Source organism: Dasypus novemcinctus, chromosome 13 (assembly GCF_030445035.2).
Source record: "Dasypus novemcinctus isolate mDasNov1 chromosome 13, mDasNov1.1.hap2, whole genome shotgun sequence".
NCBI classification, from domain to species: domain Eukaryota; kingdom Metazoa; phylum Chordata; class Mammalia; order Cingulata; family Dasypodidae; genus Dasypus; species Dasypus novemcinctus.
Window position 1 is genome coordinate 5289449 of NC_080685.1, and position 16921 is coordinate 5306369.

At 37.3% G+C, this 16921-nt stretch overlaps 1 protein-coding gene across 26 annotated transcripts in view; it reads left to right on the plus strand.

The window, feature by feature from the left end:
* The window catches only part of AKT3 (AKT serine/threonine kinase 3), a 337190-nt gene that overhangs the window by 238876 nt on the left and 81393 nt on the right, over window positions 1–16921 (plus strand). For all 26 annotated transcript variants that reach the window (XM_071207333.1, XM_071207331.1, XM_071207338.1 and 23 more), the window contains one exon: window positions 14988–15110. In XM_071207333.1, coding sequence (XP_071063434.1) covers window positions 14988–15110 — 123 coding nt within the window. The remainder of the gene's footprint in view (window positions 1–14987; window positions 15111–16921) is intronic.

Below are 16921 nucleotides of genomic sequence, written 5' to 3' on the forward strand. Positions count from 1 at the left end.
AGGTAAGAGTTGAGATTCATTTAATTTTTTCCTATGTGGATATTGTTATTCCAGCATCTTTTGTTGAAAAATGTATCCTTTCTCCTAGTGTATGGTTTTAGCACCTTTGTTGAAATTGGTTTCCCCTCGATTACACATCTGTTTCTGGACTCTCTGTTCTGTTCCACTGATCTGTGCATTTCTCCTGACCCAGTACCACACTGTCGTCATTATTGTAGCTTTAGAGTGTATCTTGAAATCAGGAGGACCTTTATTCTTTTTCACAATTATTTGCTCTTCTAAATCCTTTGCAATTTCATATAAATTTTGAATGGAATTACACTGAGTGTATAAATCAGTTTGGGGAAGAAATGACATCGTAACAATATTGAATCTTATTTATGCACCCAATATATCTCTGTGTTCTCTAATTTCTTAAATTTTATTTTTGTCTTGCACTTCTCATTTTCAGATTTATCTGTATATATTCCAAAAATTTTCCATTTCTCATTGCTAGATAATTTTACATCTCTTCCAATCTGTATGATGCTTGTTTTATTTATTCCTCAAAACACTGGTAGGGACTCCAGTAATATGTTGAATAGTGATAGTGAACATCCTTATTCTTTTCTGATTTTAGAGGGAAAACACTCGGGTTTTCATTCTTAAGTATGATGTTAGCCGTAAGTTTTTTATAGATACCCCTTATTCGGTTGCGGGAATTCTCTTATTCCTATTTTTCTACCTCAATTGAAGTAATCATGTTTTTATTTTTTAGTCTTAAATAGTAAAGTACATTGAATTTTCAAATGTTAAACAAATCTTTAATTGCCAGGATTAACCTCTTGCCAGCCATGATATATTTTTCTCTTTATATATCACTGGATTTGATTTGCTGAAGTTTTAAGACTTTTTAATTCTGTAATTATGAAGGATATTTATCTTTTCTTTCCATGTAATGTTTTTGTCTGATTTTGTGTTAAGGTGATGCTGGCCTCATCTAATGTATTGGAAAAATATTCTCTTCTGTTTTCTGGAAGAGTTTATATAAATTGTTATCTCTTCTTTAATTGTTTGATAGATTTCACCATCGAATTTTTGGGGAATTGCAGTTTTCTTTGTGGGATTGTTTTAAAATGCAAACTCATCTTTAACTTACCCATTTCATGCTCATTTTATTATACCACTTCACATAATATTTTAAGATCTTTATACCAGTCTGTTTTTCCATGCCACAAACTTTATGCTGTTTTTATCATATAGTTTATTTCTACATGTTATAAATCCCATAATGCATATTTTTATTTATTTCTCTCCCCTTCTTCCCCTTCCTCCCCCATCCCCATTCCCACCCCCTGTTGTCTACTCTCTTTGTCCATTTGCTCTGTGTTCCTTTATGTCCACTTGCATTCTTGTCAGGCGGCTCCGGAAATCTCTTTTTGTTGTGTCATCTTGCTGCATGAGCTCTCCACGTGTGTGGTACCACTCCTGGGCGGGCTGTACTTTTTTTCACACAGGGCGGCTCTCCTTGTGGGGCGCACTCCTTGCACATGGGGCATCCCTATGCAGGGGACACCCCTGTGTGGCACGGCATTCCTTGTGCGCGGCAGCACTGTGCATGGGCCAGCTCAACACATGGTCCTGGAGGCCCTGGGTTCAAACCCTGGACCTCCCATATGGTAGGCGGATGCTCTTTCAGTTGAGCCACATCTGCTTCCTGATAATGCATTATTTTTTAAGTAGTGAGCTTTCTTTTAAAGGGATATATTTACCCAAATAATTACAATTACAATATCTCTTTTTATCTTATGTAGATCCATATTTCTATCTGGTGTCACATCCTTTTATCCTAAAGCATTTCCTTGAACATTTCTTATAGTGTAGTTTTTATGGTGATGAATTCTCTCACCGTTTGTATGTTTAAAAGTGCTATATTGTGCTATCATTTTATGTAAAGATATTTTACCTGGGTATAAAATGCTAATTTGGCAGTTATTCTTTCACTTTTATAATGGTATCGCTTTATTGTCTTTGGGTTTGCTTAATTTTGCATAGGAAATCTGCTCTCATTCTTTTTTTAAAAATTCAAACTTCTTTCCAAATTCAAAAAAAAAAACCAGAAAAAGGCAGCTCAACAAGTTATGGAAGCATTACTCCAATAAAATGTCCTGCCCAGGCACTTTTCTCTCACCTAATTCCAACTACTAAATAAGTTGCTCCTCTAGTATTAAGAAAGATACACAGATTAGTTAAATGACACAGCCAAGATCTCCTTATTAATGAAAAAATGAAGAAGAGGAAAACATGCTTGATCATATTCATATCTCACAAAACCAAACCCTGTATTTTTTTTGACCGTTACCATTAATATAGTACCAACTTTGTTCTTGCTACAAGAACATTACACTATTGTTAACATTACACTATTAGTTATATTTTCCCCCAGTGTCACCACATTCTTAACACCTTGTAGTAGTAGAACATTCCTGTATTTATATCATTAACCATGATCCTCATCTACTGCCATAATCATTGTTAATACATTCCCAAAATTATCCTCCAGCTAATATTAATCTTCCTAAGCTACTTGTTTTGCCATAATCACATCCAGAAGTAAACAGTATTTGTTACATTCATTATAATGTGTTACCATCAATTCCTACCATTACCACATATTTATATTTGCCCTTGTTAAATATTCTGCATACATCCAGGATCATCTACACCTTCTCATCCCACATTCCCTTTCCCACCAACCTATACTTAATAGTTCAACTCCGTTAGTCTGTTCATTTTATTTAATTCATAGCAGTGAGACCATATAATACTTGTCCTTTTGTGTCTGCCTTATTTCATCCAATGTAATATCCTCAAAGTTCCTCCATATTGTCTTGATTTTTTCTTATAGTTGAATAATAATCCATCATATGAATATACCACATCTTGTTTATCTATTCATTGATCGAAAGACTCAGACTATTTCCATCTTTTAGCAGTTGTGAATAATGCCACTATGAACAGCTGTGTGCAGATACCTGTTGGTGTCCTTGCTTTCAGTCCTTCTGAATGTATTCCTAGTAGCAGGATTGCTGCATCATATGTCAGTTCTTAATTTAAGTTTCCTGAGGAACTGCCAAGTCATCTTCCACAGAGGCTGCAGCATTTTACACTCCCACCCATAGTGAAGTAGTATTCCCATTTCTCCACATCCTCTCCAACTTGTAGTTTTCTGTTTTGTTAATAATGGCCATTCTGTATGGCGTGAAATGGTATCTCTTTGTAGTTTTTGTTTTTTTTTTTAAAGATTTATTTATTTAATTTCCTCCCTCTCCCGTTTGTCTGTTCTCTCTATTTGCTGCGTCTTGTTTCTTTGTCCGCTTCTGTTGTCGTCAGCGGCATGGGAAGTGTGGGCGGCGCCATTCCTGGGCAGGCTGCACTTTCTTTTGCGCTGGGCGGCTCTCCTTACAGGGTGCACTCCTTGTGCGTGGGGCTCCCCTACACGGGGGACACCCCTGCGTGGCAGGGAACTCCTTGCACGCATCAGCACTGCACATGGGCCAGCTCCACACGGGTCAAGGAGGCCCGGGGTTTGAACCATGGACCTCCCATGTGGTAGACGGATGCCCTAACCACTGGCCCAAGTCCGTTTCCCTCTTTGTAGTTTTGATCTGCATATCCCTAGTAGTGATGTCGAACGTCTTTTCCTACATCTTTCAGCCATTTGTATTTACATTTTGGAAAAATGTGTGTTCATTTATTTTGCCCATTTTTAAAATTGGGTTGCTTGTCATTTTCTCATTAAGTTGTGCAGTCTCTTTATAATACGGAGATCAGTCCCTTATCAGATAAATGTTTTCCAAAGATTTTTTTTTCCCATTGAGTTGGCTGCCTTTTCACCTTCTTACCAAAATCATATGAAATACAAAGTGTTTAATTTTGAGGCAGGATGTAAATTCTTCTCAAGTACCCATAGATATTTCTCCATGATAGACCATATGCTGGGACATAAGTCAGATTGCAAAATTTAAAAACATTGAAATTATACAAAACACTTTTCTCTATTAGTCAGCCAGAGGGGTGCTGATGCAAAGTATCAGAAATCTTTTGGCTTTTATAAATGGCACTTATTTGGGGCAAAAACTTACAGTTTCAAGGCCCTGAAGAGCCCAACTCAGGGTTACTTCCTTAAACAAACTCTGTTGCCATGTGTTAATGGCAAGTGCTATCTGCGAGGGGTCAGCCTTCCTCTTCTCTCTCAAGGCTCGGTGGGTCCAGCTTCTTCTGTCTCAGCTGTAGGCTGGCATAAGGCTCGTCTCTCTTCATGGGCTTGTTTCTTTCTGGGCTCAGCTGCTCTGCTCTCTTCACAAGGTCAGCTGTAAACAAAAACTATCAGGCAAACAGCCTGTCTCTCTTCCTGGGGTCTCTGCCATGTCTGTCGAGCTATCTCTCTTCCTCTGTGTTCTTCTGTGTATCTACTTCTCTGTTTCTACTTCTGTGTTCTTGATTGGATATGGGTTTATAAACCACCATGGGGGCAGGGACTCATCCCTGAACGCTCTAATGACATGGTCGAATCAAAGTCCTAATCATAACATAATCAAGTAAATATAAACCCTTTGAATTTAATAAATTAAAGGGGTATCACAGCCGGAGGAAGAGACCAGTTTAGAAACATAATAACTCTTTTTTTGGAATTCATAAATAATATCAAACTGCTACACTTTTTCTGATCATAATGGAATGAAGTTGGAAATTAACAAGTGGAAAAGGGGAAAGTTCACAAATATATGGAGATTAAACAACACTCTCTTAAATAATCAGTGGGTCAAATTAGAAATTGCAAGAGAAATCAATAAATACCTCGAGCCAAATGAAAAAGAGAACACAATATATCAAAGCTTATACAGTACCTGTCCCTGCAATGTCATTTAGGACATCCTTTCAATATTCATCTCTTTCTTATATGCATCATATGGTTGGGTCTTACTTTCTAATAGAGATAATTAAATGACATTTAATTGGAGGTTTGGAACACATTTATTTATTTATTTTTAAAAATTTATTTACTTCTCTTCCCTTCCCTCCCCCCACCCCAGTTGTCTGTTCTCTGTGTCTATTTGCTGTGTCGTCTTCTTTGTCTGCTTGTCAGCAGCATGGAAATCTGTGTTTCTTTTTGTTGCTTCATCTTGTTATGTCAGCTCTCTGTGTGTGCGTCGCCATTCCTGGACAGGCTGAACTTTTTTCACGCTGGGCGGCTCTTCTTACGGGGCGTACTCCTTGTGCGTGGGACTCCCCTATGGGGGGGACACCCCTGCATGGCATGGCACTCTTTGCGCGCATCAGCACTGCGCGTGGGACAGCTCATCACATGGGTCAGGAGGCCCTGGGTTTGAACTTTGGACCTCCCATGTGTAGGTGGAAGCTCTATCCGTTGAGCCAAATCCGCTTCCCCAAACTCATTCTTGAAGCTAAACATCACTCTCATACCAAAGCTAAATAAAGATACTATGAAAAAAAATTACAGACCAATTTCTTTAATGAATATAGACGCAAAAATCCTCAACAAAATACTTGCTAATTGAATCAGAAACACATTTTAAAAATTATGCATCACAATCAAGTGGGCTTTATACCAGCTATGCAACGTTGGCTCAGAATAAAATCAAACAGTGTAATATACCACATTAATAAATTGAAGAAGAAAAATCACATTATTATTTCAGTAGCTGCGGAAAAGCATTTGACATAATGCAGCATCTTTTCTTGATAAAAACACTCAGAAAGACAGGAATAGAAGGAAACTTTCTCAATATGATAAAATGCCTATATGAAAAACCCAAGCTGGCATTGTATGCAATGGAGAAAGATTGAAAGCTCTCCCACTGAGATTAGGAAGAAGACAAGGATGTCCACTCTCCCCACTGTTATTCAGTATGGTGCTAGAAGTTCTAGCTAGAGCAAATAAGCAAGAAAAAGAAAAGGCACCCAAACAGAACAGGAAGAAGTAAAACTGCAGCTACTCTCTGATGATATGAGACTTTACTTGGAAAATCCTGAAACATCCACAATGAAACTATTAGAACTTACAATTTCTGCAAAGTTGGAATATAAGATTAGTTTGCAAAAATTAATAGCATTTCTGTACACTACTAATAAGTAATCTGAGGAGGTAGCCAGAAAAAAAATTTCTGTTTACAATAATGACTAAAGGAATCAAATATTTAGGATAAAATTAACCAAGGCCATAAAGAGCCTGTACTCAGGAAAGTGTAAAAGATTGCTAAAAGAAACCAAAAATTATCTAGGTAAATGGAAGGACATTGTGTGTTCATGAGTTGGAAGACTAATTATCATTAAGATTCCAATTCTGGGAAGCGGACTTGGCCCAAAGGATAGGGTGTCCGCCTACCACATGGGAGGTCTGTGGTTCAAACCCTGGGCCTCCTTGACCCATGTGTAGCTGGCCCATGCGCAGTGCTGATGTGCACAAGGAGTACTCTGCCACACAGAGGTGTCCTCCGCGTAGGGGTGTCCCCCCGTGTAGGGGAGCCCCACGCTCAAGGAGTGTGCCCTGTAAGGAGAGCTGCCCAGCACGAAAGAAAGTGCAGCCTGCCCAGGAATAGCACCGCACACATGGAGAGCTGACACAACAGGATGACACAACAAAAATAAACACAGATTCCCAGTGCTGCTGATAAGGATAGAAGTGGTCACAGAAGAACACACAGCGAATGGACACAGAGAGCAGACAACGTGGGCCGGGGTGGGGGTGGGGGTGGGGATAAATAAAAAATCTTAAAAAAAAAAAAAAAAGATTTCAATTCTACCTAAACTGATCTATGGATATAACACCATCCTTATCAAAATTGCAATATCCTTCTTTGTAGAATCGGAAAAGCCAATTATCAGATTTATCTGGAAGGGTAAATGTCTTTGAATAGCCACAAATATCTTTAAAAAGAACAAAGTTGGAGGACTCTCATTTCCAGACTTTAAAGCATTTTATCTAACTACAGTGGTAAAAACAGCATCATTTGGGCATAAAGATAGATTGACCAGTGGAATTGAATCGAAAGTTCAGAAATAGACATTTTTGGTCAAGTATTTTTTTTTGGTTTCACTTCTTTATTTTTTAAAAGATACTTCAATTATATAAATGTTATAGAGAATATATAGGGGATTGCCATATGCCCCACTCCCCATACCTTCCACATTTTCCCACATTAGCAACATCTTTGATCAGTGTGGTACATTCATTGCAATCGATATACACATTTTGGAGAATTGCCAGTAAGCCTGGATTATAGTTTACATTGTATATAGTTTACACTCTCTCCCATTTGTTTCTGTAGGTTATGGATGGGTATATAATGGCCTGTATCTGTTGTAACGTCATTCATGATGATTCCCAAGTCTAGAAAATGCCCCCCGTTACACCTGGTTTTCCCTCTCCCTGACCCCAAAACATCCATGGGTCATTGTCTCCACAACGATGGTATTTTTTCCATTGCTAGAATCACAGTAAATCTATAGTAGAATACTAGTAAGTTTATTTTAGTCCATAGTTCATTTCCCAATCCTGAAGACTCTGGGATGGTGATTCCCACTCCCCCATTAATTGAGGGGACTTTGATCCCATACATTTGATGGATAGAACTTTCTGGATTGCCATTGTAGGCACTCTTGGTTTCTTGATGTTGTTCATCATCTGCTCCCCATTAGTTGTCCTGGGTGAGTCCACTGAACTGGAGAGAAGGTGTTGCAACTCCATTGAGATTCATGGCTTAGCTGGCAAATGGACAGCCCAAAGATTTAAGTCTCTTGGATGTACACCTACCAACTCTAGTACTAATTGCAGGGTCAGATAGAAGGATAGAAGAGTCACGCATAGGGAAACCACTGCTAAGTCTGACTCTTTCACACTGGGGAGCATAAATGCAAGGGGCCAAATTCCTGAGCTACCTTCCCTGACTACAGTGTCTGAATGTCTCCATAGCCCTGTGGAGCTTCACTATTTGGGGTCATGTCTACTTTGGCGGTCAATGAGATCCTGTTGAGATGTGCATTAGTGCTACCTCTGGGATGGTCTCCCAACTCACTTTGAAGTCTCTTAGCCACACAAACTCAAGTGATTTTTGACAAGGCTGTCAGACCCACTTAGCTGAATCTGAAGTGCTGATTGAGCAAATGGTGCTTGGAAAACTGGATATCCATCTCTGAAAGGAAGGAAGAGGACCCGTTATTTCACCCCTTATACAAAAATTAATTCAGAATGAATCAAGGATCTAAATATAAAATGGTTTATGGTTTTAGAACCATAAAACTTCTGGAAGAAAATGTTGAGGACCATCTTCAGTATCTTGTCATTGGTGGTGGTTTCTTGGACCTTACACCCAAAGCTCGAGCAGCAAAAGAAAAAAACAGACAAATGGGACTGCCTCAAAATCTCTTATTCTTGTTTTTCTTGCTTTGAACTTAATATGTCTTCTCACCTCTCACTCCATGTCCACTCCCCTGCCCCAGCTGATTTTAAGTCCTCCTCTTACTATTGGTTTTAGCTGTTTGATTAGGATGTGCCTTGGTATGGTTTTCCTCACATTTGTTTTGTTTGAGGTTCTTTAAGCCTTTATGGAGCTGAAGATCTCTAGTTTTCATCATGTGGATATTATTCTTCAAGTATTTTCTGTTTTCGCATTTCTCTTCTCTTTTCCTCGGGGTCCACTTACACACGTCAGATTGCTTGATATTGTCCAACAGTTCACTAATGCTCTGTTCATTCTTCTTGCCTTTTTTTCCCTCTTTCATTTTGGATTGTTTCTTTCCCATATATTTAAGTTTACAGTGCTTCATTCTCCAGTGTCTAAACTTCTGTTAATTCTATCTAGTTTATTTTTCACCTTAGACAATTTATTTTTCTTTCTCTTGATGTTTGATTTGGATTTTTAAAAATTTCTTCAATTTCTTTCCTTATTATGCTTCCCTCTACCTTTTGAATTTTTATACTTAAATTTAATTGCTGCTTTGTCATGGTTTTCTAATTCTATCATCTGAGCCATTTTTTTAGTCTGTTTCTATTCATTGATTTTCCTACGGGATATGGGTTATTATTATTTTTCCATTTCCTTTTGATCCTGGTAATTTCTTATTGGATGCCAGACATTATGAATTTTTGCAAGTTTTAAAAATATGTTGGGTTCGTTCTAGTATGCCATTAAATTTCTTAGAAACAGTATGGATCTTTCAGGGCTTATTTTTAAGCTTAATTAGCCTGGTTAAGATAACTTTTTGTGTAGGGCCGATAGAGCCTCACTACTGAGGCAGTAAGTACCTTTGAGGACTCTGTTGGATGCATGCCTGTTGTTAGCGTGGGAGCCTGGAGTGGTTCCACCTGATCTCGTTCTCTGACCTCAGGGTTTTCCTGTCTTATTTGTGCTGATCAATAGGAACTTGAACTTAGTCCATTGCAGATCTCTGGTGCACTCTATCTTTGGAGCTGTCTTTTCTGTGGTTATGTGCTGCATGAATTCTAGCCATCTTGAGCTCCCCTACATCAGATTTATCTGCAACTCAGGGGTTCCACCAGCCAGGCTCTCTTTCTGTTTTCTCTCCCTCTGCTGGAGCCTTTCTACTCTTGCACGTAGCAAGCTGGGCAGCCATAGTTACCACCTTATTTGTTTCTAATTTTTCTGAGGTCACAGTACTTTGCTGCCTGTTGTTTTGTGTATGAAAATCCTTGTTTCATGCATTTTATATGGTTTTCTAAATGTTGAAGAATAGAGTGTAAATCTGGCCTGCTACTTAATCTTGGTCATAGTAGAAGATCTCTTAGCTTCATTTTTATGATATTTTCACTGCCTTTTAAAACTTTAGAAATTTGGAGATATTTCATTGTCCTCTTAGGCAGTCACTGAGAAGTTATCTCAGGACATTCCCCTATTTGTTCCTCTGTACGTAACATGTCTCTTTTTCTCAGAATGTTTAGAGAGTTTTCTCTTAATTTACTTGTTCTTAAGAAATTTGAGTGTTTCAAGCCTACATGTATGCGTGTTCATGAGCTTTTATCTTGTTGTGCGTTTGCTGTTGTTAGAATGCTAGACAACTTGTTTTTTATGTTGTTGAGTGTGGATTTTGTTGCCTTCCTTCAAAGAGTGTGAAACCTTGCTCTGCCAGTTATTATTTGTGTGATTGATATTTTAGTTTTTATAGTTAGCTTTTACTCTGAGCTAAGTTAGCCCTCAAATAATGCCTGTCTTTTTCGTGGCTTCTGTTGAATGCCTGGCTATTCATTCAGTGAGGACTGTCTACTTTGATTGATGAGAAATCAGACATCTCCCAGCTGTTTGTCAACTCTGAGAATTTTTTGTCATGCAGTTCCCCATTCCTTCTCTTCTTATCCTCATGGAGCTTAACCCTATGCATCTATTACTTAGCATCTAGCAGTGGATTCACTATGCAGATTCTATATGGCTTCTTCCTCTCTAGTATTCTGCCCTGCAAATTATATGTATCTCACCCACCTCAAAATCTGATGTTTCTCTGTCCAACGGTGAGACCCTCTGAGTTATGCTTGGGATTTCCTTTCCTGCATAGGGTTTCGGAGAGTGCCCTAAGACAGAAAACGTGGTCATCGTAGCACTCCTGCTCTCCTAGGGATCAGGGTCCTGACTGCCTCTTGTCCAGTATTTAAAAGAAACAGTTCTGTATAGTTTGTCCAGTTTTTTTCCTGTTGTTTTATGTGTCTCTATCCAGTTGTTTAGAGCAGAAGGGAAAATCCAGGACCATTTATTTCATGATTGAAAGATAGGCTATTTTCACACTTTTGTTGTCATGTATGGTACTGTAGAGAATATCCTTCATGGAAGACATCTACCCTTTGTTTTATCTTAAGGAAATTCCCAGAAAGAGAACTACTGAGGATTAAAATTATCTTGCTCTTTATTTCCAAATCATTCCCCAAAGAGTTTTTCATCGCCCCAGTGTGTAAAGGTGTTCATCTCACCACTTTCACTGTCCATGTTTATTTCTTGGTGGGATAAAAATTGTACTATTTATTGTTTTTATCTCTGCTGCATTGATTATGATAAGATAGCATGTTTTCCTATACTCTAATAATCTATATTCCTCTCATGCTATTCCTCTGTGCCCTTTTCCCCTTTTTTCCTATGTTTTAGTCTGTTTTTTTCAAATGATTTTTTTCAAATGAACCTTTTGTCATAATTGTTGTAAATATTTTGTTCAAATTTTTTATATTTCATATAATTAATTCTACCATTTCTTTGTCATTTGTTGCATTTCTTTTCTACTTGGAAAATTCTTCATGCTCAGATCAAAAAGCATTTATTCACATTTTCTTCTAGTTTTTCTTCATTAGCTTTCATACTTTATTTTTAACTATAACTGAAATTTTATTTTGTTATGGTGTAGTTGAAAAATCTAATTTTATTCCTTTCCAAAGTTAAGCAGTTATTGTGGTATTATTTATTGGATAATCATCTTTCACATATACTTTTACAATATACAATCATCATCACCTTATCATGTGTTGAAGTCTTATAATATAAACTAACCTGTATCTGGGCTGCCTGGTTTCACTGACTTTTTATTCGATTTGTATACTTATTGTATTTTTATGCCTTTATATCTTTATATCTTGAATTTTATCTTTATGGTATTTTTCACTTTTTTGCCACAAACGTTTTCCTGTATTGTATTTCAATAATATTTTAGATAGTTTCATCCATTTTTTTTTCTGAAGGAGTTCTACCATTTCTACTTTTAACTCATAGTCACTTCTTAAACCATTGCAATATATCTCTTTTTGTTTTTCTTTCCTTTATTGGCTTGCAGTTCCTTAAGGACAGGGATGATACCTTCATCATTGTATCCCTTCATTTTCTCTTCCCAGTTCCTAACACAGTGATAGGAAATTTTTTTTTTATCAAGGCCCAGGAACATGTTTCAAGAAAGAGAAAGGTAATAGGTGATAATCTGAGCTCCAGATGGGAAGAAAAAGTGGCGACTGTAAATAGATCAGTGGAGTTGGCAATAAAAGCTTTGTTGGTCATTGTAACAAGCATAAGGTCCTTAATGTGGACATCACATGGCAGTAGAATTCTTCCCCTTAAATATAATTTTATCTGCTATTTTTGTAGAAATTGAGTGGCAGACAATTTGAAGATCTATGGTCTAAATAAAGATCTAGAACCCTGCATGTGTAATTGATTTAGAGAGGATCCATAGCCTTTGTAAAGTAAATGAGTGGGTAAGTAGGCTTGACATTCTTGTAAGAAAATTTAGAAACCTAACCACTGTTTTCATCCCAGTAAAAGACTGCCCTAAATCTCCATAGAGAGGGGTCACAGAGGTTTTGTCATGAAGGTAGTTAATATCTTGTATAAAGCATGGCAGACATTTCTTTGCCTGGAAATTTTTTGGAATGGTTTGCTGACTGTCCGTGCTTTTTCCTACTCCCTGTCTTAGTTGCATCAATAATATATATCTACCCATAAATGAATACATTTTGAAAAATGTTCCTGAGTAATTGTATAAATTGGTTCGAATTATGGTATTCTATATTTGATTACTTGTAAGACACATTGAATACTTTTATAAAATAGTCAAAATATTTTACAGTTGATAGAGTGTTATAGTTTTTATTGTGTTTTCATTTCATAAAATGACAGTCATAATAACATCTTCAACTTGATAAAATATGACAGTATAGTAGAGAGTAATTAAAGTTGAGACTTTATGGCAAATATTTTAGTTAAAATATGAGAGAAATTTTATCAGAAATTTTAGGTTTACAGAGCAATCATGCATTAAATATGGGATTTATTAGCAACTTGATTGGTGTGGTACATTTGTTACAATTGATGAAAGCATGTTTGTAACTGTACTATTACCAATAGCCCATGGTTTAACTTAGTGTTCTCTATTTGTGTTATACAGTTCTGTGGATTGTTTAAAAAAATTTTATTCTAGTACCATATATATATATATATACAACCTAAAAATTTCCCCCTTTAACCACCTTCAAATATGTACTTTAACATTATTAATTATGCTCACAATGTGGTGATGCCATCACGACCATCCATTACCAAAACTTTTCCATTGTCCCAAACACTGTACATTTTAAGCCTTAGCTTCCTATTCCCTACCGCCACCCCATTCCCTGGTAACCTATATTTTAGATTCTCACTCTGTAAGTTTGCGTATTCTGATTATTTCATATCAGTGAGATCAGACAATGTTTGTCCTTTTGTGTCTGGCTTATTTGACTCAACATTGTGTCTTCAAGGCTGATCCATGTTGTCTCATGTAATCAGAATGTCATTCCTTTTTAACGCTGAATAATTTTCCATTGTGTTTATATACTGAATTTTATTTATGCACTCATCAGTTGATGAGTACCTGGATTGCTTCCGTCCTTCATCAATTGTGAATAATGCCGCTGTGAACATTAATATGCAAATATCTGTTCAAGTCCCTGCTTTCACTTCTTTTGGGCATATCCTCAGAATTGAGATTGCTGGGTCATATGGAGATTTTATACTTAACTTTCTGAGGAACTGCTGAACTGTCTTCCACAGTGGCTGACCATTTTACATTCCCACCAGCAATGAATGAGTATTCCTAGTTTTGATAGAAATGTTGAGCCAGCCTTTTTTTATGGCAATAGATGATTCATTCTCTCTTTCTCCCCACCTTTCTCTCTCTCTCATTTTCTTTAACTATGCCACCAGTGGGCCATGTATAAAGTTTGTCTTGAAACAATGGTAGATTGTTAAGGCATAAACTCAGTGAAGGTGTGGGTGGGAGAGGGAAAGAGGGACTCTTGAGGGAGCCAGTTTTGTACTGAGATTCTGATTTGGTGTATCGCAAACAAATGTTAGTTAGCCAGGTTTCTTGCGGATTTTGTATAGGTGTTAAGAGTCAGTGACCCATATGAATGTATAGTTAAGGTCTTATCACGCAGTTGAGGGCACTAACTCGCTGGGCGGTCCATTTCCTTACAGGCATGCAGTGGCTGCCCCCCATGGTACCTGGCAGACCCCTCAGCACTGTGGAGCCCCTTGTTCTTGACAGATTTCTTCGTAGTGTGAAGTAGCACAGCTCAGGCCCATGCCTGCTCCTCATGCCTGGAACCTGCCCCTTCCTCTCGTCATGTAAACGTTGGGCCGAGAGGCGAGTTGTGCAGGTTCTTAAGTGAGGACCTGGCTTCCCTGAGAAGCTGGGTGCCTGGTCCCAGCGAGCACCCAGTAAATGCTGACCAGTGAATGGCACACCTTGTAAGTGCTTACCGGGAAATGGGTGGGCTTGTAATTTTAAGTGACTACAGGAGAAAAGTTTGGAGTCATAGTTTGTTATTACTGAAAATGGAATAGATGTTGAGAAATACAGGGGGTATGATGGGAGGCCCTCAGTCCATTGTGGGCTTACTAAAATGAAGCTTCCTAGTTTCTCACCGTAAAAAACAAGACTTTCAACTTTGACAAACTTCCTAGTGATAGCATGATTAATCTACAGTCGTAGAATATAACACGTTCATATAACTCAGTTTCAGCAAGTCACCAGGCCTTTCCTTGAAGTCAAATGTAAATGAATTAATTAAGTAAAAATACTACATCTATACTTGTGTTCATTTATTTCAATAATACGTCTCGATACCTAATCCTTGAAAGAGTGAAGCAACAGTATGGTGATAGGGACATGCAATCTGATGATAGGTACTTTTTTCCTCTGGTAACTGAAGGTTAAATGGGTAGCAAGCAGAATGCCTTAAACAAGATTGGTATATTGATTAAAACGCTGATTTAACAGCTCGCAGTCTCCCCTTGGAAACCTGGAAAAGATAAGCCAGCTGCTGTCTGAGAGTGCTGTGTCCACTGAGAGTACACTATCTATCATCACAATATGGTGATGAGAGGTGTTTTATGTTTGTGTTAATTTCCCCCACTAAATCAGTAATTATTACAGTCCTGTCCCTGCTGTTTACCCTGCAGCTGTTTTTCCATTTGTCGAGAGAGCGGGTGTTCTCCGAGGACCGCACACGTTTCTATGGTGCAGAAATTGTCTCTGCTTTGGACTATCTACATTCCGGAAAGATTGTGTACCGTGATCTCAAGGTAAAAAAAAAAGAGAAGTAATCAGAATTTGCTTTTGCAGAGACTATAGGGACAAACACAAAGTAATTACAGAGTTACACAGTTTTGCAAAAAGCAGGTTTAGTTGAGAAAAGAACTCTCTGTTTAAAAATGCAGCTTGCTACATTTGACACGAAATTTCATTCAGTGATGTGTTTGTCGTTCCTTTATGTCTGAGTTTTTGATGTGCAAAATAATTTCTGCTTGACTTCCCTGATCAAATATGATCTATCGATAATAGTTTCATTTGTCTTTAAATGTTATAATTACAACAATGTTAAACATCTGATTAAAAGTCAAGTAATTTTATAGGTGACATTTTTACACAATTAAGTTTCATATTATATTCTAACATCCTGTAATGTTCTATGAAGAAACTTTTTAAGTAAATAAGACTGTTTAATTGGAAGGAAACTTTATTTGGTATAAACTCTTTGGTGGTTTTAAATGTCTAAAGTATTTTAATATAAGCTTTTATTGATTTGTTTAGTCTTTCCATTTAAAAAAGCACTGTTTTTGTTTTATCAGTAATAGTTACTTTACTTCTCCAAGTTCCCTTCTGGTGAGAACCTTAGAATAGCTTAGGGGGGGTTGGCAAACTTTTCCTGAAAAGGGGCAGATAGTAAATATTTTAGGTTTTGTGGTAACTTTACTCATTCTGCCATTGTTCCAAGAAAGCTTTATTTACAAAAAGAGCAGTATGCTGGATCACCCTCAGGCTTTAGTTTGCTGATCTCCAGAGAAGCTCTATAAGGAAACACTAATTCTCAACACCCTTAGGAATTAAGGTGGCTACATTAAGGACATTTGTAGGTGATGCATTTTGAACACATTGTAAATTTGACCATCTTGCTTTCTTAAAAAGTAAATCATGTGGTATTCTTTATCTATTTTGACAGGAAATTCTTTATTTGTTTAGTAGTATATTTAAAATATTATTTGATTTTCAGAAATAGAAGTTACATGTTGCTCTTACTTACGTTTGCATAATATGAGATATATCTGTATATTAGTGCATATAAAAGATACCAGTTTTCCTCTTCCATCTTGCTCCTTTTAAGCACCTGTAATTTTTTTGAGTTATTTAATTAATTATAGCATTGTCTAGGTTATTTGGAGATATTTCTATCTCGTACTTTTACCTTATAAATCACTCCAAGTAACCTGTTCACACAGTACAGTTTTACACAATGACAGTGAAATATGGTGTGCATGGCTTTATAACATATTATTATTTACCAAGGTTCAAAAGAAACTGTAAGATACTATATTTAGGGGAAAAAAGGAAAAGCGGACTGTGCAACTATAAAACATCTAGATTAGGTTTAGATGACCAAGTGTCTTTCTTGCTAAAATGTCCTAAAGATGACTGTAAATAAGCCGAGAGGTTGTGTTTATCATGGATGCTTTTCATTACTAGGAATAGAGTTGACTCCAGAGTCCCTGCATCTGATGGCTACTTGGCCAAATAACCCTGTAATGTGTGAATGTCATCAGTCAAAATTTTTAAAAAAGAACTAATTGTATGCATGACAGAACCTAGGCTAACTTTCCCTATAGTTTGCTTTCTCTGCCTAAGCCCCTCCCTGACTCCCGTTTTGTGTTTTATGAATCTCGTTTGTGGGGAGCAAGGAGAGGTGAGGTGGGTGGGGAGCCTGGGTTTAAGGAAATAAGAACGATTTTGAAGTACTTGGAAACATATTGAAAATGCTTAAAGCTAGAAGTTAGGGTTATGAACCTAAAGAAACATAAGGAAAAGGATGCTTATTTGATTGTAGTCATTGAGTTAGGGG